A 22,418-nucleotide genomic window follows, 5' to 3' on the forward strand; every position below is an offset into this window, starting at 1 on the left:
ATTCATGAGGTACCCAGGCTATTATTTATCATTTTAAATGTTAAATACTACCTCTGTTTTGGTATCTTTGGTATGAGCTGAATTATAAAAATATTTTAAGTGATTTAAATCGACTTTCTTGTATTCATAAAATCAAAGAGAAACTTAATGTATTAATAATCATATTTAAAAGAAAATAATTTGTTATGTCTGAGTAAAAACTACTTTAATGATGTGTAATGAGTGAACCCTGACTCTTTCAGGAACTCAACTTTCAGATCAATTATCCACCAGGACAAACGTCACTGTCCTGTGCCGGTTTGTCATTAACTTTATCTTTTAGTGTGGAAGCTTGAGAATGTTTGATGTGGTTTTAACCTCCAGTGAAGCATTTAAAAGACCACAATTGTGTAGTAAAAGTACATCAGTATTTGGAACTCAGAAGGTTTTAAAAGTACTTGTATCATCATAAGAGAAAAACTGCAAGTAACTTCTTCGCTGAGCTCATAGTAAGGTTTCTTTATCATTTTATTTACTCGGATGTACACTTAAGGAAGACAATCAACATGAATCATTTATTATATTTCCTCAAGACAATCACGCTGTAAAGATTAGAAGTGACACAAAATGAATTTTGCTCTCATAAAACCAGGCGTGCTTCTTCATAAAAGACACAAGTGGACATTTAAGCAGATTGTTATGGGAGGTTACGTTCTGTCATGGGTTGTTTATTGGCTATGAAAACAAATGTATTGACACTGATGGCATTATGATGAGGTGATTCATGAACACGTTAAAGTACTTTGGTGTGTGCCACTAAAGCCTTGAAGTGTAAAGGCACTTTGAAACCGCAACAACTGCAGTAAAACTCTCCGTCAGGCGAGGGCAGCACTCTCACGTCTTCTTTTTATTTGCTGTTGAAATTGTGGTGAGAAAGAAGTTGTTATATTTATGAATGTATTTCTAAATACTGAACCAATATTGATTTTATTTGAATAATTTCCGAGCAAATCCTGGGTCAGAACATGGCAGAGATGATAGAAATAATGTCGTCGATTCAGCAACTTATAAAAGACGAACAAGGGGCGTAATTCAGTAGGATTTAATTTCAAATAACAAAATGTTTCTAATATTTATATCAGACTAAAAAACATTTAAAACGTGATTTGTTGTGCCCTTTCCTCGCTTACAACGTCAATGCGGTTCTATATTGGGTTTTTTTTAATGTTGCATATCTTCTCGTATAATACAAGATTCTGCGTTTTAGTACTTTGAAATATTACGTTTTTCTTAATGTATTATTTTTTATTTACAACCATTTCAGGAACTATATGTAAATAACTCTTAATACAATGGATTGTTCTTTTATTGAATGGGGGTTCTTTAAACTATTTACTAATTTTACTTTAATATTCTATTTGAATATGTATTTTAATATATTATTGATATTATTGTGCTGTTTGTTTTATATAATGTAAAAACGTTTTTAAATTAATCTTGTTTTTTTTGGAAAGCATGACACTGTTTCACTGAATTTCTCGAAGGTGTTTTACAAATATTATAAATGTTATTATTATTTAAGTAGATTGACATCGTTTTTAAGCAACAGCAAAAAAAACATATGTCGCTATGTAGACAACGAAAGACAACCGATTTATGTTATACATGTACATATAATGTTATTAACATTTAAGTAATACATATTTTTGTATTACTTAAATGTTATGGCATTAGGAGTTTAATTATGTGTTCTCATACAAATTAAGTCGATTTAAATTGTTATTACCTGCTTATGTAAATTAAATGCATTTCATTTTATTACAGTCATTTACAAACGTTCACAAACGTACAATTTGGCGGTTTTATTTGAGTTTTTATCATCATGATATAATGTCAGGCATGAAGTAGTAAAATCATCAATGTTATAATTTGAATTAACCGGAAGTTGATATAAAATGGTTGAAGTAGGAGAATTGGGCGGAAACGAATGACATGTTGATGAAAGGATTAACAACTCTAAGCGATTTTTATTAATATTGTAGGCGTTAAAATACACCTTATTCATGCAAAAATCAAATGGGTGATTTTTTCCTAGCTTTTTATTTTGAAAGTGAATCCGCTGAACTGCGCTCTTTTCCTGTCCTCTACCGCCGCCTGCTGACGCAGAGCCGCACTGCTACAATCATGTGCAGTGGGAGGGTTGATCTGATCCGAGTCTCTGTCGAGGAAACCTTCATCCCGAGGTGAACCGGACCGCAGATCCCCCTCAACCGGTCCGAGTCTGAACCGACCCCGGATGCGCTGATGCTCAGCGGGAGCTTGATGCAGCAGCACCGGCGGTTATGGATCCAGACACCGGCTTCCTCGCCCTGAGCGAGCACGAGCAGAGGTTCTACTCCGGGCTGCACGCTCTGTGCCAGAGTGACAGCGCAGGAAAGCTGTCGTCCAGCAAAGTGTCCGAGCTCCTGAAGGCGTCTCAGCTGCACCCCGAGGCTCTGCAGAAGGTCAGTGGCGCCCCCCTGCTGCGAGACTGCCCTCCTCACCTGCCTCTTTTGTGTCTGCTTCCATCTGTCTGCATCTCTTCTCCACTTCCTTTCTTCATTCAAGGTTTTCTTCTGCGCCTCCCTCCTCTACCTGCACCCATTCATTCTGTCCATTCTTCTCCCATCTGCCCATCAAGATTGACCTCTCATGACCTTTCTGACCACAGCTGTGACCATCTCAGTTAGATCTATACGTTTAATTTATCGTCTCATTATTGAGGTTAATCCTGAGTTAGATAGATCTACAGAAAATGTAATTCAACACATGTATTGTTACTTTTCATGTATTTTAAATCATGTAAAAGTAAAAATAATAATTTTCCTCACAATATTTCAAGTTTATATATTATTTTTTCCCGTCATGTCATAGTGAAAATGATAGTTTCCTTACAATATTACGACTATATACAGTTATATTTTAAATATATTTAAAATGTTTTTTCTTATTTAAATAATATAAAACAAAAGTTGATTTTTAAATATATTTTCACACACTTTATTTTCACAAAGTTTTTTAGGTATACTCAATATTATATTTCTCTTCTGTGCTTATTTTAGGTTTTTATTGATTTATTTTTGTTATTTTAGTTCATAATGAAATTGAGTAATATTTATTTTATACCTATAAAAAAGCAGCAGTTATATGTGAAGTTACAATTTTCTATTTGTATGATTTACTTTCAGTATTAGCTTATGCATGTATTTCCCTTTTTTAATATCATCAATCTAAAGTCCAATTTTCTTAGTATCTTTTTTATATTCTTTTCTTTATTTCTGCTCAAATTTAATATTTATTATACTATTCTGTTATTTTAGGTTTTATTTGGGTCTTTTCATGAGTTTTTGAGAATTTTGTGAATTTTTGAGTTTTTGAGTCATTGAGATTTGAGAATCTAGACTCACACAAACACATAAGAAGTAATAAAAAGCAACATGGACCTGGTCAGGTGATCCTAATGACGCTCCAGCTCTTCCTGTTAGTCACATGTAACTATGAACACATGAATAATTCATGAAAAACTCTCTCGGGATTTGTTTACAGCTGCAAAAAAACCTGGTGGTCTAGTAGTTAAGACGCTTGAAATAACTGGCTCTAGTTTATTTTAGTGTAATGCCGTCATGTGAGGTTTCTAACTTCTGATGGAGCTCAGTGTCAATAAAGTTGTGAATTTACTTTTATTCACAGAATAAAATGTTAAAGTCGAAGGTCGACATACGAAAATGTTATACTTGACCATAATCATGTGACTTAGTGAACTGATGACTCATCACTCTCTGGACAGAAACATCTTCATGTGTGAGTCCAAACAAACACCAGAAGAGTCAATATTCTGAAAGAGGACTTTGTTCAAACATCACCTGATGATGTGGATCCAGATGAGTGAGGCGTCCACACATAAGTGAGCGTGTTAGGGGTTCCATTGTGTCTCTCTGTGACGTCAGGAAGCTGCTATTGAACTGGACTTCCTTCCTTCTTGGCAGTGAGGTTTTTATTTTATGTTGTGCGGCGGCAGGAAGCCTGCGCCATCACCAGCGTGGTCTCATGTCAGAGCGGGTCACACGGGTGCTGAACACTTCCTGTCTGGAATAACCATGACACCATATTCTTCACTGTGTTTGGACTTTATTTACAGCGTCGCTTTTATTTAACAATTTTATTCTTACACTGTTTATTGTACTTGTACAGGGTTTCAAATGTTCTAAAATTACAAAATAAATATAGTGCCGCTTTGTAGTATTACTCCTCGAGGCTTCGAAATCAGTAACCTTGAGTAATACTTCAAAAACAAGTACTATGAGTTTTACGAAGTAATACTACAGTGACTCGCAGAGTAATACTTTGAGCCTTGCTGAGTAATACTCTGGAATCTTGCGGGGTAATACTTCGGAGCCCTGCAGAGTAATACTTTGGATTAATATTGGATTAATACTTCGGAGTAATATTGTGGAGACTTTCTGAGTAATATTACATAGCCTTACAGAGTTATACTTCAGAGCCACACGGAGTAATACTACGGAGCCTCTGAGAGTAATACTACGGAGCCTCGCGGAGAAAAATTACGGATCCAAGCGGAGTAATACTACAGAGCCTCTTGGAGTAATACTGTGGAGCCTCTCAAAGAAATACTATGGAGCATCGTGGAATAATATTATGGAGTCCTGCGGAGACTCGGAGTAGAATTACAAAGCCATACGATCGTAATACTATGAACCTTGCGGTGCAGTTTCATAACTTACCAACATTTAAAAAAAAGGTTAGGTAAGTAAACCAGAATTACAATATAAGTCTCATAAGACACACTGTTGAATTTTTTGAAAACTAAGTCATTTTACTTGGACCTTTTAATAAGTAAGTAAATTATTATTATTTGTAAAGCACCTCCAAATAATACAGTTAATACATTTCTGTGATTTATCTGTTAAGTTGGCTTTATATAAGTATTTGAAGTGGGTCATGAAGAATACGTTTTTGTCTGATAACAACTGGAAGAATGTTCATGTAATGTGATTATGACGTTTTTAAATAGAGACAGAGCCTCCATGACCTTTAGCTTAAACATCAAGTCATCAATTCCTAATATCTTGACTTGTGTGTTGACTGAGCTGCTGGTATGAGGCGATGCGTTCAGGGACACACTGTCTGGATAAACAACAGACAATGTTGTCAAACCAGTCTGGTGGTGTTGAAGGTGAGGTCACACAGGATTACTGTGACATCATCGTCAGTTTTGCTCGAAGGAGTCGTTACAGTTGACAGTGTCAACAACACAGTGTTGTGTTGAAGGAACGACATCCTTGATCAGATGTGTGCGACCATGTTTCTTCTTGCACAGTGTTGATGACTCACAACACCGTTAATGCTTCATTTCTGTGTTTCAAGCTGCTAACATGCTAACGTGTGTGTTTATTGGGTTGTTTAATTTGCATGTCCTAGTGTGCATGTCGGTGTGTGTGTGTGTGTGTGTGTCTGTGTCTGTGTGTGTCTGTGTCTGTGCATGTGTTGGGGTGTATGCACGTGTTTCTTGGTGTGTGTGTGTGTGTCTATTAGTGTGTGTTTGTTAGTGACTTTGTGTGTCTTAGTTTTTTGTCCGTTTCTTAGTGTGTTAGTGTGTTTGCATGTGTGTCTTTGTGTGTTTGTTAGTGTGTGTATTATTGTGTATGTGTCAATACGTGTATTGTGTTTGTTGTGTCTGTATGTAGACAAGATGTGAAGTATTTATTTAAGGTGTATTTAATACACCTTAAATAAAGATGAAATACCAGTTTTTTTGACTGAACTGTCATTGTAAATGTACTTTGATGACGTTGTCGCATTAACCTACAATACCTACTATATATACTTGTGAGTGTGATCGTGTGGATACATGACGCGGGAGAGTCTTGAGCTCCTGCTGTAGATCTCAGCCTCTCTCAGGCTCTTATGTCAGCATGTTTAGTGAGCTGACCTTCACGCACTGATCCCAGCAGCCCCTCGTCATTTATCAACAACACAAGTCAAGCAGAAGTCGTCTCTGACTCCACAATGATCCGCCCACGTCCCTCTGTGTGTGTGTGATAAGAGTTTGATTGAATATGACGTGAGATCGAGGCTGGTATGAATCTGTGACCTTTCTTCATTTTTTATAAAGTTTTCTCATCAGTAAGAGCTTCCAATGTTGCAATGCATTATGGGAGCAAAAGTAAATTATAATAATCTGTAAATTAAAATACTAGAAGAAATACTAAAGAACTAAAAGTGTGTGTTTGTGTGGTTCTGTGTCTTAGCATGTTTGTGTGTGTACATGTGCGTGTGAGTGTTTACTTTTTAGTTTGTGTGTTATTGTGTTTGTTTTAGTGTGTGTTCTAGTCTGTTTTGTTCTTGTGTGTGTTCGATCTGTGTTATTGTGTATGTTTAAGTTTGTGTATGTTGAAGTGTGCTGGTTCACGCATGTGTTAATGTGTATGTTTTAGTGTGTGCAATTGTCTGTGTGCGCATGTGTGTATATTTAGGTGTGTGTGTCAGTGTGTGTAATGATGTATGTTTTAGTAAGTGTGTATGTTATTGGCGTGTGTGCTTACATGTGTTGGTCTGAATGTGTGTGCTAGTGTGTGTGCTTTTGTGTACGTTTTAGTGTGTGTTTGTGTGTATTAGTTTGAGTGCTTTAGTGTTTGTGTGTTCTCATGTGTTATTGTGTTTGTTTTAGAATGTGTATTTCTGAGTGTGTTAGTGTGTATGTTTTAGTATGTGTGTGATAGTGTGTGCGTTCTCATGTGTTGGTCTGTATGTTTTAGTTTATGTATGTAAGTGTGTTTGCTTGTGTGTATGTTTTTGTATGTGTGTGTTTTCATGTGTTAATGTGTGTGAAACGTACTCTCTTCTCCCCCCTCTTCAGACTTTTAAAATTATTTGGATTATATATAAATTATTTATCATTTGGATTTATTTGTATTTAAGTTTTTGTCATAATAGGTTTTTTGTTTTTATTTAAGTAATTTCTAGTTGTTTCCTATTTTCTTCAGACCCTTACTAAATCAAACCTAACTTACTTGGACAACACCAGGAAATTTGTTCTAAAAATATTGATCTTATACTGAGAATAACTAAGAAAATCAAAGATTGTTTTAGTTTGTTTTCCCAGCTACAGAATGATATGAAAAATATTCTCCACTCAGGTGACGGAGGTTTGTGGAGCCAAGCGTCTGGGTTACTTTGGTACGTCTCAGTTCTATCTGGCCCTGAAGCTGCTCGCCGCCTCCCAGTCTGGTCTTCCCATCCGCCCGGAGAGTGTGACAACAAGTAAGTGTGCGGCGGAGAGAGAAGCACGAGGGGATCAGCAGATTATCCTCCACATGCCAAGATCACGTCTAATCTGGATAAAAGGAGAGTCGCGTGAAACAGGCTAAGTGGGTTAACCCTTGTTACGATCAGCTGCAGATTAAATCTGTTTCTTCATTCTTCAGTGTTTCACAGTTGCTGTACGAGCTGTAAACATATTTATTCAATGAGATGAAACTAGATATAATATTTAAGTGTCAGTTAATGTTCACATCTTCCTACATTTCTATCATTCATTATCCATTGCTTATTACGAGGTAATAGAACCTTTTCCCAGCCTCCAGGTTATTCCTCACACTGTGAAATGTTGAAAATTACATTTTTACAGTTCAGAGTTTAATAAGTTTACAGTAGTTCTGTGAATTTTTACAAACAATGTTCAACTGTAATCAGATAATTTTCAACTATAATCAAACAATTATTAACTTGAAATAAAACAATTTTAAACTGTAGTGAAACAATTATTAACTGGAAATAAAACAATATTCAACTATGATCAAACAATTTTCAACTGTAATCAAACAATTATTAACTGGAAATAAAACAATTTTCAACAGTAATCAAACAATTATGAACTTTTATCAAACAATTATCAATGATAATCAAACAAGTTTCTACTATAATCAAACAATATTCCAATATAATAAAAACTATTTTCAACTGTAATGAAACTATTTTCAACTGTAATCAAACTATTTTCAACTATAATCAAACTATTTTCAACTGTTATCAAACTATTTTCAACTATAATCAAACTATTTTCAACTGTTATCAAACTATTTTCAACTATAATCAAACTATTTTCAACTATAATCAAACTATTTTCAACTGTAATCAAACTATTTTCAACTGTAATCAAACTATTTTCAACTGTTATCAAACTATTTTCAACTATAATCAAACTATTTTCAACTATAATCAAACAATTTTCAACTATAATCAAACTATTTTCAACTGTAATCAAACTATTTTCAACTGTAATCAAACTATTTTAAACTATAATCAAACTATTTTAAACTGTTATCAAACTATTTTAAACTATAATCAAACTATTTTAAACTGTTATCAAACTATTTTCGAATCAACTCAAACACTCTGGAACTGTAATCGAACGATGTATATGTGATGGATGAAGATGACAGAGGATAGGTTAAACTAGGACACATTATTGGTTTGAACAATTATTGAAAGATTATTGGACGGATGTTTTGCCTTTGCCCTTATTATTAATCCTCTCCTGTAGATCTGCCTCTTCCTCGGTTCGTTGGGCTGAAGACTGAGCCAGAGATGAGATACTCAACAGTCCAGCCCAGTGTCGACCCTCAGAGTCTCAGCTCCTGGACGGACAGAAGCAGCTTCAGACCCCTGGAGGCCAGCGTGGACAAGAAGGTACGGGTGGACACCATGATATCTTCAGAATGATATGTGGACTCTTTTGGATTCCAGTTTTGTTCAAGAGACAAAATCCTCCTTGAAAGATAAGACATACTCCTTAAACATCTAAGACCGACACGGTTGTTACTGATGTTAATTCTTAATTCTTTCAAGTGTTTGATTCTTATTTTAAAGCATTTTATTCTTTTCTTTTTAACACTTTAACTGTAAACGTTCTAGCATGCTAATATGTTACTGTCAAAAACACTTTTATTTTAATTTTGGTGAATATAACAGGAAGAAAGGAAGAAGAATTGAATTGAATTATTATTTTCCTATTGTTTTAGGAGTCTTGGTCTCCACATCACTCTCCAAATAGTTCTCCACCTCAGTCTCCTCCGGCCTATCACGCGTATCAATACTGCACACATAGAAGTGAAGCAGATCCAGCCACAGGTGAGATCTGAGCAACAACTACTTTCAAAATGGCTACTTTCACTGGATACTTTAAAAAGGTGATGTCTTAAGTATGTAGAGAAGGTTTAACCCATTTGGCACCTGAGCAGGACTTTTTGTGGTTACATTTTAAAACTTAAATCACACATTTTTTAACTGTAATCAAATGATTTTCAACAGTTATTAAACACATTTTCAACTGTAATCAAACTATTTTCAACTGTAAAACTATTTTCAACAGTTATTAAACCATTTTCAACTGTAAATAAACACATTTTCAACTGTAATCAAACTATTTTCAACAGTTATTAAACCATTTTCAACTGTAATTAAACAAATTTTCAACTAAAATAAAAAAACTATTTTTAACTGTAATCAAACTATTTTCAATTATAATCAAACTATATTCTTTAATCAAACAATATTCAACTGTAATCAAATTAAATCAAACTGTATTTAAACTATTTATAGGTATAACTTTATTGATAGGTTAGGTAGAACTTTATTTATATATATTATATTATATATATAGATTATATACTATATATATAGATTATAACTGTAATTAAACATTTTTAAATGTTTTAAAATGTTTGTATTCATGTTTCAATTTTAATTCAAAACATGTTTTACTGTAAACAACCAACTGTTTAATGTAATCAAACATTTTTCAAATGTATTCAAACTATTTTAACAATTTTATCTTCCACGCTACTTTAAAATGTAACCGGGATCTTCTGATTTTTTTTCTTAGGTATGTCAAGGAGGTTTTCATGTGATAAAAAATGTCAAAATTCTCCATCCTCAGCTTATGAGAGCAAACACTCTTCCAGACCTGCGGTTCTGCTGGATCAGCACTCCTCGCCCAGCAGATTCAGGCCCAAACACTCCGTGGAGACCCCTCTGACTGCTCGTGTACGAACTTTTAGTCATCCGAGCTTATTACACCTCGAGTGTGTACTCAATGACACCTGTTTACTCATGAAAAGTGTTTATTCAAGGCTTCGTCCGTTGAGAGGCTGGAGCAAGGATCGGTTGAATATGAGGACGACGACGACCCCTGGAGGATCACAGAGGAACAGCGGGAGTATTACACGCTTCAGTTTAAAAGCCTGCAGCCTGATCTGGACGCTCTGATCCTCGGTATTGTCTCCCACATCTCAGTATTTCTCAAGTTTTTTTTGCTGATATACTCTTTTTTAATATTTAGGAACTGTTGCAAAAAACTTCTTCACCAAGTCCAAACTGCCCATACCAGAGCTGTCCCATATTTGGTGAGTGATTCTATTTCTGGATCTTTTTTTTAAATGTGTTCTATAATGTTGTTTAAACAAAATATTGACACTTATTAAAGTATCAAGCTTAAAAATGCTTCAGGTTATGGTTAACTGTTGGTAGGGTTTGTTAAATCATAATTTACTTTTTTATATCACTTGTTAAATACCTGGAATACATTAAACATATATACAACATATATTAAGCTTCATTTACTTCCAGAACTTTTTTATTAACTGCATAACATTTTTCCACTTTTTCTGCATGTTAAAATAGAAACTATCCACTCAACCTAATACCATAACAAACTGGTCTGTGTCCCATATATTCCGACAGTTAAAGTCCAAAAAAATAATTAAAAAGTTGCTTCCTGAATCAAACCTTGTGTTATGCTTTAAATAAGACATTAGAATCTCTGTGTTTTTACTCAGAAAATCTGATGTTATTTTTCTTCAATTTTCAATAGTAGGTTTCTCTACTGTTTAGAATTGAAGTCTATTTTTTGTTGCAATATAAATCATCTAAATATTTCTGTGATGGATGCTGATCTCACTCCTGTCAGGATGCATAAAGATAAACCGTGTGGCGTCAGCTGACTCAACCGCTGCACAAATCTATAAAAACATTATTAACAGAACAATGAAAGCCAATTAAAATTCCTCACGCGACTCCTTCTGAACGACCTTCACTCTGCATCTGCTGACTCGTTCATTTTACAAATATGTGGGTAAATGTATCTGCTTTCCTTCCTTGTTTCCTGGTCTCCTTCCTTTCCTGGTTTATTCACTGGTTCTCAGGTTTCCTTGTTTCCATCCTTTTTTCCCTCATTACATTTTCCTCCCTTGTATCCTAGTTTCCTTTCTCTTTTGCTTGTTATGTATTACTTTCCCAATTTCCTAATTCACCTACTTCTCATTCTTTTTAGTTTCGTTGTTTCCTTCCTTATTTACTAGTTCCCTTCCTTTCCAATTTTCCTTGTTTACTAGTTTCCTAGATAATTCAGTTGTTTCCGAGTTTCTTTACTCTTTTCCTCGATTCCTATCTTTGTAGTTTAATTACTCGTTTCCTCGTTTTCTGGATTCCTTGTTCCCTAGTTTATAAAGTTTCCTTCCTTGGTTTCTGGATTCCTTGTTCCCTAGTTTATAAAGTTTCCTTCCTTGGATTCTGGATTCCTTGTTCCCTAGTTTATAAAGTTTCCTTACTTGGTTTCTGGATCTAGTTTATAAAGTTTCCTTCATTGGTTTTGGATTCCTTGTTTTTTTTTCTTAATATTCAAAAAAAGAAAATACCTTGGTTATTTATGTATCCATGAAGGGTTTATTGTGTTTTATTTTCATGCCAGTTTAAACTTAAATTGGAGGTGAAGTCGTGCATTGAAGTCTGTAATTGGATTTCTATCACCTCCTGAGTAATCTCTTCATATGCTGGAATAAATCCATGCTGCTGTGTGGTAATCCCAGTCAAGTGGTCGGGCCCGGAATGTGAAAGTTGAAAAGTTGAAGTGTCGCTCGTGTAGAAGTCCTGACCTTCGTTCTCCCTCCACTCGTGTCGTCATGTCATGAGTTTTGAAGATGTTCAACATTCCTCCAGGGAGCTGAGCGACGTGGACCGAGACGGCGCTCTGACCTTCTCGGAGTTCTGCACGGCCTTCCATCTGATCGTGGCGAGAAAGAACGGCTACCCTCTTCCCGAGAGCCTCCCTGTCACCCTGCACCCCGGAGCACCAGATGAAGAGACGCTCGACACTCCAGGAGTAAGATCCTCCTGTGATCCATATTACTGTTGAAATGTCCTGCTGGAATGACTTTTACTTGCAGAGCGCTGAGCCTCTCATTCTCTTCGACGACGCTGACAGTAGACCGAGTCAAAAGGTATGAAGTGAAGTTTTGTGTTGTTGCCGCAAGAGGTCGCTGTTCAGCTTCACATGAATAAATCCAGCACATCCTCCTTCATCACTCGGTGATATCAATGTTTTTCATCAGACGATTTTTGTGCGACTTCAGCCAAACACGCTCCAGGAGGAGGACAAGCAGTCATGTGATCAAGGTACGTGACTTTTATGGTTTTCTATTTACTTGTTTCCTGGTCCCTGGTTTCAAAGTTTACTTTCTTCTTTCCCATTTTCCTTTATTACTAGATTCTAAGCTTCTTTCCTCATTTCTCAATTATTCTCATGTTCATCTCACGTTCTTATTCTACAAGTTTCTTAGTTTCCTTCATGTTTCCTAGTTTATTTACTTGTTTCATGGTTTCCTTCAGGTTTTCTAGTTTATTTACTTGTTTACCAAGTGTCCTTCCTTGTATCATGGATTCCTTGTTTTGTATCACTTTTAATTGTTTCCCAGTTTTCTTCCTTTTCTTTTCTATGTCCTTTGCTTACTACTTTTCATAGATTCTTTCCTTGCGTTTAACTTTGTTCCTACTTGTTCGTTTCCTTACTTTTTTCCTATTTTCCTTCATACTACTTACATGTTTCTTTTTTCTTTCTTCTTATTTCCTTTTTTTCATAATTGTGTTCCTGCTTTCCTTGCTTTTTTCCTACTTCTATACTTGTTTCCTTGACTTTTATTATTGTGGGTTACTTGTTAATTTTATTTGCATGTTTCCTAGTTACCTTGTTTGATATTGTTGATGTTCAATGCAGCACCAGAGGCGACACCGGAGACACAAATGCTTCAACTTCCTCTTCCTCCGAGGCCAGGTGAGGTCAACAACATGAATGTTTCACAGATAAAATGTTGTTTTAATCATTTTTTCTTCACAGACCCTCCTCAATTCTTCGAACCCCAGTTGAAGATAAAAACACGTCCGAGGTGAACTTAAGCCTTCAAGATGCCGAGGACCTTCGACCTGCTTCATGGATTGAATCGTAAACTTGTGGTTCTGCAGGTCGTACTCTAGCACGTCCATCGAGGATGCCATGAAGAAGGCGGAGGAGCCTCCAACTCCTCCACCTCGACCCCAGAAGAGCCACTCGAGAGCCTCGTCCCTGGACCTCAACAAGCTCTTTCAGCAAGGAGCTCCAGGTAGGTTAGCCACATGCTGACTGTCCTTCACCTGAGCAGAGTCGTTTCATTTTCTGCTCATTAAATATCCCTAAAGTTGACTTATTTCCTGCCTCCTTGTTTACTAGTTTCCTTTCTTCTTTCCTGGACTTATTGTTTCCCAGTTTCATTCCTTCTTTATTTTTAAAATTCCTACCATTTTCCTCAATTCCTCTTTCCTTCCTCTTTTTGCCCCTTAAGTAAATTTTGTGTCTCTCGCATCCTAGTTTCATTCATCTTTTACCTCGTGACATAGCTTCCTTTCTCGTTTCCTAGTTTCCCTATTGTGTATTTAATTGTTGAATATTTACCCGATACAATAAAAAAGGAATTATTAAATAATAATAATCATGAAAAAAATGTGATATTGTGGAATTAAATATTGAAGTTGTTTCATAAATATTTTAATAGGTTTTAGTTATAATTATTCATATGTTCAATTCTGTGCAAAGATGTAGATTTCATCTGAAAGATCTTTTATGTATATATTTAATAACTGTCACAGTCTAACAGGATTCACTGAAGAAATAAGAAAACAACATCAAAGACCGTCATTTTTCAACCAAAAATACACCTCAAAGAAAACATTTAATGTGCTCAGGCTTGTCTTTGTGACTCCATATTAACCGTTAAACAAGGTTCTCTTTTCATGACGGAGTAAAAAGGGAAATGTTTTTTTCATGGTTAGTCAAATGTAGAACCACTGGCTTGATGATCATGTGTTTTTGTTTCTGTGTTTAAGGCATAAAAGCAGGTTGGATGCCGCCTCCGCCCGCTCTCCCGCCGAGGCCCCCCGCCACCCAGGTACAAAAAAAACACTTTTTTATCTTTCCTTCAGATGTTTTCCTGAAAATATCACCACTTTTCAGGTCCCTCATTTTGTCAGCGCGGCTAAAAAAGCTCCACAAAACAAAGTCAAGCAGCCGGACTTTGCCGACTTTAGCCGCTTCAGAGAAGAGGTGAGGGTTATGTGTCGTCATGTGAACTCAGGAAATCTGTATTCTTTTATACTTTCTTATTTTACTTTCTCCTCCCCCTCTCTCTTATTTTTTGGTTATTTTGGTTTTCAAATGTATTATATCCTCTATACAGTATATACCAGGGATACTCACCTATTACATATATGAATAATACATTATAATAGTAAATGAATAGTTATTGTGTGTTAACAATTTTAAGTCCTCCCGTGAATGTGAACAAAACAATTTCACATAATCTTAAAAAAGCGTATATTATTTAAGTATTATTTTGAGAAAACAAAATATTTATGTCTGATCACAATAATCTTATAAAAGACATTTCAGAAAATGTAAAACTACAAATATTCAATGCATTTGATTATTTTTGTGTTGCAAATAAACTTCCGGACCGCTAGATAGCAGCAGTTATCACGTCTTCCGCACTTAAAGGAACAATGAAATCCTTTGTAAATCAATAAATCACTGTGGGTGAGAGGATACAGTGACTCCAGCAGCTTTTAAAGCTCATGTTTCAACATATTTTGATTAAAAAAAGAATGAAAGCAGTTCTGCAACACCAGAGTCAAGTACTCGACAATACTACAAATGTATCCTTTTTCCCACAGTATCATAATAACATGTCGTATCGCTATATTCTTGACAAAAAAAAAAAAACAACCCTAAGGAGGTACATTTGATAGCAAAACCCTGTGAAGTTTAATTCACAAAGTGCAAAGGTCAAAGGCCGAAGGTTTGCTCTGGAAAAGATTCCAGAAGTTTCAGACCACTACACAATCCCTTCACCAAAGCGGGAATAAAAAAGTCAATTCAATTATTTCAGAGTGGATTCCCAGAAGGCAGATTCTTTCCAGATCGAGTTACATTTGTGTGATTGTTTTTCCTTTTGTGCAAAGTGCAAATCCGACCGTTCCCAAGTGCTGTGTTCAAACCCGAGGTCCGAGACTCACCACACACTCGTTTAATGAAGATTGACATGCTTTATGTTAAGAGAGATATTTCAAGAGCTCCTTTCCTTCACTGCTATCTCTCCGAGGAGCTGGTTCCAGTCTCTGTTACCAGCTTAAAAATACACGAGACTGTTGGGATCGGCCGGCACGCTCGGTCTGGTTTGAGTTTTTCCTCTGGGAAAGGTTGGAAATAGTGCACCGACCAATGGGAACGTAGAGTCTCAGGAACACATGTGGTGAAAAGGGCATGTCGGGCTGGAACCGACAAGTGTCCCGTGAAGTGACTTCTGCTCTAGATGTGCCCCAGAGGAGCTGGGATGGATGCCAAACATGCGGGGAGAAAGACCACACCCTCCCGAGGACAGACTGATGGAATACCAAAGCATCTGAGGGGATTAAACAGAAGAACATCTAGTTCATCCCAGCACATGTTGGTCAACAGGAAGTGGAGCAAATATGGTTTTGCTTAAGAAAAGGGAAACGATAAGTTGTGGAAAAGCTTGAAAGAAACAGGGTGAAGGACTAGTTTGAACCTCTGACCTTTCTGGAACTCTTCTAGTCTCGACAGTCCCTCTGACTGTGAGGCAACAGACTGAGAGTCTCACAGTGAGGGACCCTGGAGGGATTCAATCCCAGTTCATTCCGGAATTTGAGTTTATAAAACTACTTCGAAATACTTGAATTATAAAAGAAAACTGATTTTATTGAATTAATGTTTAAACTTTTGGCATTGTGGTTAGTGCTGCTGCCTCACAGCAAAAGCAAGAATGTTTTAGGTTCACTTCCAGCTCTCCCCTTGATTTACTCCAGGAAGCCCTTACTCTATTCATTGTTTCATTTATTTTTTCACTCATTACCATCCTATTTTTCCTCCTACTTTCTTAGTTATTTCCTTTTGAGGTATTTTCCTAGTTTCTTTCCTACGCTCATTATTCCTTTCATGTTTTGCTTATCACTGTTCAATTCTCCTCCCTGAATTCTAGTTCCCTTACTTGTTTCCTAGATTCCCTTCTTGTTTTCTTCTTTGTTTCCTTCCTTATTTACTAGTTTCCTCCCTTGTTTTCTATTCCCCTTGTAAACCATTTTTACTGTTTATTCTTTCATTTGTTCTTTGTTTCCTTTGGCTCCAGGTTTCCTTCCTTGTTTCATGGATTCCTTGTTTCCGAGTTTCCTTCCTTGTCTCTTTTCTTGTTTCCTAGTTTCTTCTCCATTATTTATTTAGTTTTTTCGCTCATTACCATTATATTTTCTCCTCTCTTTTAACCTAGTTCACTTCCTTGTTCCCTAGTTTCCATACTTGGTTCCTTGCTTTCGTCTTTGTTTTCTGGTTTTCTTCCTACAATTATTACTTGTTTTTTTGGTTTCCTTGTTTCTAGGTGACCTTCCTTGTTTCCTGGATTCCTTGTTTCAAAGTTCCCTTCCTTGTCTCTTTCCTTGTTTCCTTGTTTCTTTCTCCATTCATTGTTTCCTTCTTGTTGTTGCCCATCACTGTCCTATTTTTACTCCCTTGTACCTTAGTTTCCTTCCTCATTTCCTATGGCTTATCCAGATCGTGAAACAAAGTTTGCATTTTGTTTGGCCCTTGGCTTAAAGGGTTCTCTATTGTTGGTGCTGCTGGTGTTTGGCCGAGAGGCAACAACTAAAAGCTCTTGAAATGTTTCCACACTGCTCTTGTATTTCATGTCCAGTCCTGCACTGACTCACTTTGTTTATGTTTCAACTGGACTGTGTTGCTTTAAAAAGCAGGTCCTGGGTTGCATTAATAGTCTGTGGAAGAAATCAGGATTTCTTAGACACTTTAACCACAATGGAGACAGTCAGAACTTTGAAACCAGCAGATCAGATTCTCTTCATTCAACATTCACAGATGGACAAGAATGCTGCCCGAGTGGAATTCCTGGACGTTTAGAGTAACTTGTCATTCTTCTGGCAGAGAGTCGGACTTTTAGGTGGAGCTGCAGCACAAAAGTCTCCATACATGTTTGCACTATTAACCTCTGAGCTGACTGGAAGCAGGTGCTGCCACGCTACACGTGTGCGTTACGTTGAGAAGAGAATTATGGCAGCGAAGCAGCGAGGCCAGGCTATAAAAGCAAGTCGATCCGTCATCGCTGCCCTGGGACGTGATCAGGGTCCCGGTAGAGGGGAAGAGCTGATTTATAACCAGGCCAAGGTCGTCATTTCCCTCAAGAGCTTCCTTTAATCGTCTCACCTGAATGACATCATCGTTTTTTTAATGGTATATCAGTGCCATCAAAATATTGAAAGGTTGAATTTAATTTCAAAAGTTGAAACTTTTTAGTGAAATGTTGTTTTTTAAGCATTACATTTTTTATTTAATAATTTAATTAAATAATGTTTATATTGAAAGGTTAATTTTTTTAAATTAAAATATTTCAAAATTAATGCTTTTTCTACACATGTTTTTTTTTCCTGATTCCATTCAATTCAATATAAAAATGTTGCTATAATACTCTCACAAGACATTATCAATACGCAGGCTTATTGATCGAACCATTTGCCAATTGTGGTGACACTATGATACCAACGCTTCAACATAAAAGCAATTGATTAAAAAATATTGACTTAAAAAATGAATTGATGACATCCTTTTTTTATTATTTTATTTTTAATTTATAAATTATAAAATAAAAATAAAATTCAAATTATTTCTAAATGATTAAGAATATATATTAAACATTTTTTTATAATAATAGATTCAACCTTTTCAATATATAAATTAATGAATACAATTTCAAATTAAATTGTTTCAAAACTCACTAAATGTCACCAACAAAATTTTTACATTTGTAAGTTTAAAATCCACCACACAATATTATAATAACTACTGTACCTATTATAATACCTAATATACTTGCACACTTTCAGCCAATCATGGTCGCACTATAATATAACATTTTTATATCAAATTAAAAAGGCTAAACATTAAAAAAGGTTTAATTTTTTTTATCGGAATTAGAACATCAATGAAAAAAAATAATTCATTTAGAAAATATTGGATTTTTTTACATTTTTAATAATTGTTTAGTTTATTTATTTTAATGTTATGATCTTGTCCTGCAGGAGGAGAAGAGTTTGAAACTGGTGGAACACGGACCACAGTCCAGATTTGGCAGAAGCTCCGAAAACTTGACAAATGCCTCCAAACAGGTCAGGAGCTCTGACGCAGAAAGATGTTTTCTCTTCTGTGTGTAACTGTATTTACCTGTGCAGGACGCCGCCGTGGTTCCTCATCCTCCGCAGAAGCCTGTGCGCAGGAAGTACCACCCGGACGGCCAGAACCCAGAGACGGTGCCCGGACCTGCCCCGACAGTTCTTCCTTCAGTGAAGCCGGTTCAAAAGTCAGTGAAGCGTCAACTCGTCAAATGTTTATGTGATGATGATATCGACTCAATGATGTCATAAAATACCAGAAAAAAACAAGATCAGAAAAAGAAAAAATTTAACTTTAATTCACCTTAAGATCAGTCTGAAAACGATGTCTTGTGTAGGTCGAGGTAAGGGCTCATGAAAAGCTGATGAGGTATCATGATACAGTGTAACTCTCTGCTTTATAATCTTTGACTCTGATCTAATAATTAAATCAAACCTGGCGTTATCAAACTGAGAGTGACATCTAGTGGCCTTTCACAATGATGACACTGTATCATGATTCCTCTTTAGATGTTTCATGAGGCGTGAAATGTTGAAAAAATATTCTGCAATGAGTTAAAATGTGTCGACCAATCGGAGACTAGATATTATAGCTAAAAAATAATATGTCCAAACATCAGCTTTAAAAACTGTATCCTCTCATCCTCAGTTATCACCGGGATCTTTTGGGATTACATTGGGCCTTAAACTGCAGATGATATAATGGCTGCTGCCATCTAGCACTGGGAGTTGAATTGCAGCACATAAATGAACTAAAACACCTAACCCTGATAATAAAAACCTCACTTCAATGTATGTGGACGCAGCAGTTGTCACTTTCAATGGAGTAAATATAAAACATCTCCATAAAGGGTTTCAGGCCAGAGTTTTGGACGGCGAAGATAAATAGAAAAGATCTTCAACGCAGATTTATTACGACCTTTGAGACTCGTCTCAGCATGAAGACGGTCTCCGTCTACCGTAATGACTCTAACATATGCTCCCCTGTCTCAACCCCGACCAGACGGCTCGTTGAAACTGTCACTCAAGTCGTTTGCTATCAGGAGCGATTGTTGTGCTCAGATTTCATTGTTCCAGCTTGTTTACTTGAGCTCCGGGAAACAATCTAATCTCCTCACGCTGAGATTAAAGCTGAGCCCAGAATCGTGGAGTTGAGCTCATGTTGTGTTGAAGTTGTTGAAAGTGTTTAAAAGTGCATTAAATGGTGTTCCAGGCTGCCGTCCAGACAGAAGCGGGAGATTCAGATGGCCATCCGGAAAAACAAGGAGACCAACGCTGTGTTGACGCGTCTTAACAGCGAGCTGCAACAACAACTGAAGGTTAGCAGAGGTTTTTCTCTGAGACGCTGTTATTTCTGATGTGTCGTTCTGAGCTCTGCGTTCTATAGTCGTTCATTTATCTATATGTTACTTTATAGTGTTATTTATTGCATTTTCATCACACATTCCTTTTATTTGTATCAGTAATCTTGTGTCTGTGTGTGTTTGTATGAGTAAGTGTGTATGTGGGTGTGTGCATGAGTACGCTTGAGCGTGTATGTGACTGTATGTGTGTTTTTATGTATATGTGTGTATATGTTTGTGTGTAGTAGTGTGTCTGAGTGTCTGTGTGTGCACGTGTGCGCTTGTGTGCAAATGTGTCTCTATTTTTGTATCAGTGTGTGCCTCTATTTGTTATTTGTGTGATTATGTGCCCATGTTAGTGTGTGTCTAAGTGTGCGTGCGTGTTGGCGTCTGGTCTGTGCATGTGTGTACACACTTATGGTTCACATGCAGCTCAAATCAGAAAATAAAGAAGAATTTGATACATATTATCCCGTGAAACTTCTCCGGCATCAGCCACTAGATCTGCAGCTTCATCAAAGCATCAGTGGAATTCTGCAGAGGAAGACATTTGTGTCTTTTTTTAGACTTCAGGCCTTGTTGAAATGCCAAACAAGCATCGGCATCCACAACTGTCGTGGTGAAAATAGAGCTCCGGCATTCTGCCACGACAGGCAGCGTGAAAGGAACCATCCCTTGCTTTACTCTTCGTCGACTTCTCACGTGTTCATCCTCCTTTTCTCGATAAAAGTGTCATTTTATGCTCTTTTGATCGACTCGAACTGTCTGAATATATTTACATTGAAGTGAGTAAACTTCTATAATAACCTTAACTCGGGGTCACAGAGGCTGGATCTTCATGCTAATTGGTTCATTTCAGCACCAACTGTGTGTAACTTAATAGTGAAGACATTAAGAACATGACACTTCACGGTTGACTAAAAGGGTTTCGTGTCAATTTTCTGACCGGAAATAATAGTAGATAGTAATTAAATGTATTTCTTCTTGCTAAATCATATTTCATGAATGAGGATTATGAAGGAATATGACACACACACAGAAACAGTAACAAGAGAAACAACCACAACAATAATACAAATTATGGATAAAACTAGATTTACATTAATAGAATTGTCTGACCTTGTTTAATAAGGAATGCACACATGCAAACACACATTTACAAAAACTTGGAAAGGCAGAGACACACTCACACAAACACAGAACCATCCAATCCCACATACACACAAACACATGTACAGATACACACACACATTAAAGATAAAACTATATTTAAAGAATCAGAAAACCTTTTAACCTTTTAATAAAACCGTTGTATTTATATCATCAGCGGCTGTTAGAGCACTGTTGCAGTGCATTATGGGAACCTGATCATATAATCTCACTGGCTTGACGTGTCTGCTTTATACGTGACTCAAACTTGAATCTATCTCTGTTCTTCTGCAGGTGGTTCATCAGGAGAGAGTCACCCTGGAGACCCAGCTGGACCTCTACCGGCCTCTGGCCTCCTCGTGACCCAGTCCAGTGGCATTCCCAGCAGCGTGCAGCAGGTTCAGCGCTCGTAACTCAGCGTCAGTGAAAGTGCGAGCAAGTGTGTGTTTGGAACGCTGCACAAATGGAAAGAGGCTGATGGTGAGATTGTGTTTCAGTGAAGCTGCTGGTGAGCTGCAGACCTTCTTGTTCCAGCGACTATTCAAACTTGAAGTAGCCTTGAAAATGTGACGATTGGCGTTTTATTTAAAAAGCACAATGTTGGGATATATTTATTTTCTTTTAAATATGTGTGTTTATTGAATATATTCTCAAGGCCACGAATGTAGACACTCTAATGTGAACATCTGCCTTTTCATGACAAACATCTTGAACTTGTCATCCTGTCTCTTGAAATAATGAATGAATGTAGCGAATGTTAACTCGTGAAAATAAAAGATAAAAGCCTGACTATCATCATCCAAGGAGTCCAATTCATCTCATCCTTTAGGTTTACCCTTTCCATCATCTCCTCCTTCTCCTTCTGCTTCTCCTTCTTCTCCTTCTCCTTCTCCCTCTCCTTCTACTTCTACTTTTTCTTTCCATCCTCCTTCTCTTCTCTTCCTCCACCTTCTTTTATTTCTACTCCCTTTCCTTCTCCTTCTTCTCATCCCCCCTTCCTTCTCCTTTCCTTTCTCCTTCTATTTCTCCTTCTCTCTATTCTTCTCCCTTGCTTCTTCTCTTCCTGCTTATCTAGGTCCTTTTTATTTCTCCTAACTCTCCTTGTCCTTCTGCTTCTCCTCCTATTCTTCTACTACTTCTCCTGCCATCTTTTTCTCACTCTACTCCATTTCCCTCCTACATCTTCTTCTCGTGGTTCTCATCGTGAATGTTGTTGATGTGACATCGGAGGCGTGCATGAGGCTGCATGTTGAACTGCTGTATGAACTGAATTGTGAATCTCCAAAGAGGAACTGTTCAATAAAGTTTTCTATTTTTAACAAGTCTGATTATTTTCCA

At 36.7% G+C, this 22,418-nt stretch overlaps 1 protein-coding gene and 1 long non-coding RNA gene across 6 annotated transcripts; one reads left to right on the top strand and one right to left on the bottom strand.

Annotated features, from left to right (window-relative positions):
- Nucleotides 1-880: 880 nt before the first annotated feature.
- Nucleotides 881-21,869, top strand: reps2 (RALBP1 associated Eps domain containing 2). Of its 3 annotated transcripts, none has more exons than XM_087785308.1 (20): nt 881-907; nt 2,146-2,483; nt 7,176-7,299; nt 8,582-8,727; nt 9,060-9,168; nt 9,977-10,083; nt 10,170-10,311; nt 10,379-10,442; nt 12,034-12,196; nt 12,261-12,314; nt 12,447-12,489; nt 13,088-13,144; nt 13,208-13,256; nt 13,333-13,469; nt 14,230-14,291; nt 14,357-14,446; nt 18,499-18,585; nt 18,649-18,776; nt 19,802-19,907; nt 21,375-21,869. In XM_087785308.1, the coding sequence occupies exons 2-20, from the start codon at nt 2,322-2,324 to the stop codon at nt 21,441-21,443; spliced, it is 1,899 nt and encodes a 632-aa protein (XP_087641434.1). In that variant the 5' UTR covers nt 881-907; nt 2,146-2,321; the 3' UTR covers nt 21,444-21,869. The 3 variants fall into 3 exon arrangements, with proteins under 3 accessions (XP_087641434.1, XP_087641431.1, XP_087641433.1); XM_087785305.1 differs by having other exon boundaries at nt 883-907; nt 12,426-12,489; XM_087785307.1 differs by lacking the exon at nt 881-907 and having other exon boundaries at nt 2,135-2,483; nt 12,426-12,489.
- On the bottom strand, nt 11,180-16,941 carry LOC148087078 (uncharacterized). 3 transcript variants are annotated; one of them, XR_015710556.1, is made up of 4 exons: nt 16,928-16,941; nt 16,796-16,866; nt 16,407-16,477; nt 11,180-11,217 (listed from the first exon to the last, which is right to left on the bottom strand). It is a non-coding gene; the product is annotated as an uncharacterized LOC148087078 (long non-coding RNA). The 3 variants fall into 3 exon arrangements; XR_015710555.1 differs by having other exon boundaries at nt 11,180-11,266; XR_015710554.1 differs by lacking the exon at nt 11,180-11,217 and having other exon boundaries at nt 16,406-16,477.
- Nucleotides 21,870-22,418: the final 549 nt, after the last annotated feature.

Source organism: Callionymus lyra, chromosome 2, assembly GCF_982586985.1.
Source record: "Callionymus lyra chromosome 2, fCalLyr1.hap1.1, whole genome shotgun sequence".
Classification (NCBI taxonomy): domain Eukaryota; kingdom Metazoa; phylum Chordata; class Actinopteri; order Syngnathiformes; family Callionymidae; genus Callionymus; species Callionymus lyra.

Coding starts and splice junctions, on each gene's coding strand:
- reps2 (XM_087785305.1), top strand. CDS start 2,322: ATGGATCCAGACACCGGCTTCCTCGCCCTGAGCGAGCACGAGCAGAGG. Junction 14,292..14,356: donor CGAGGCCCCCCGCCACCCAG/GTACAAAAAAAA, acceptor ACCACTTTTCAG/GTCCCTCATTTTGTCAGCGC. Junction 18,777..19,801: donor TCAGTGAAGCCGGTTCAAAA/GTCAGTGAAGCG, acceptor ATGGTGTTCCAG/GCTGCCGTCCAGACAGAAGC.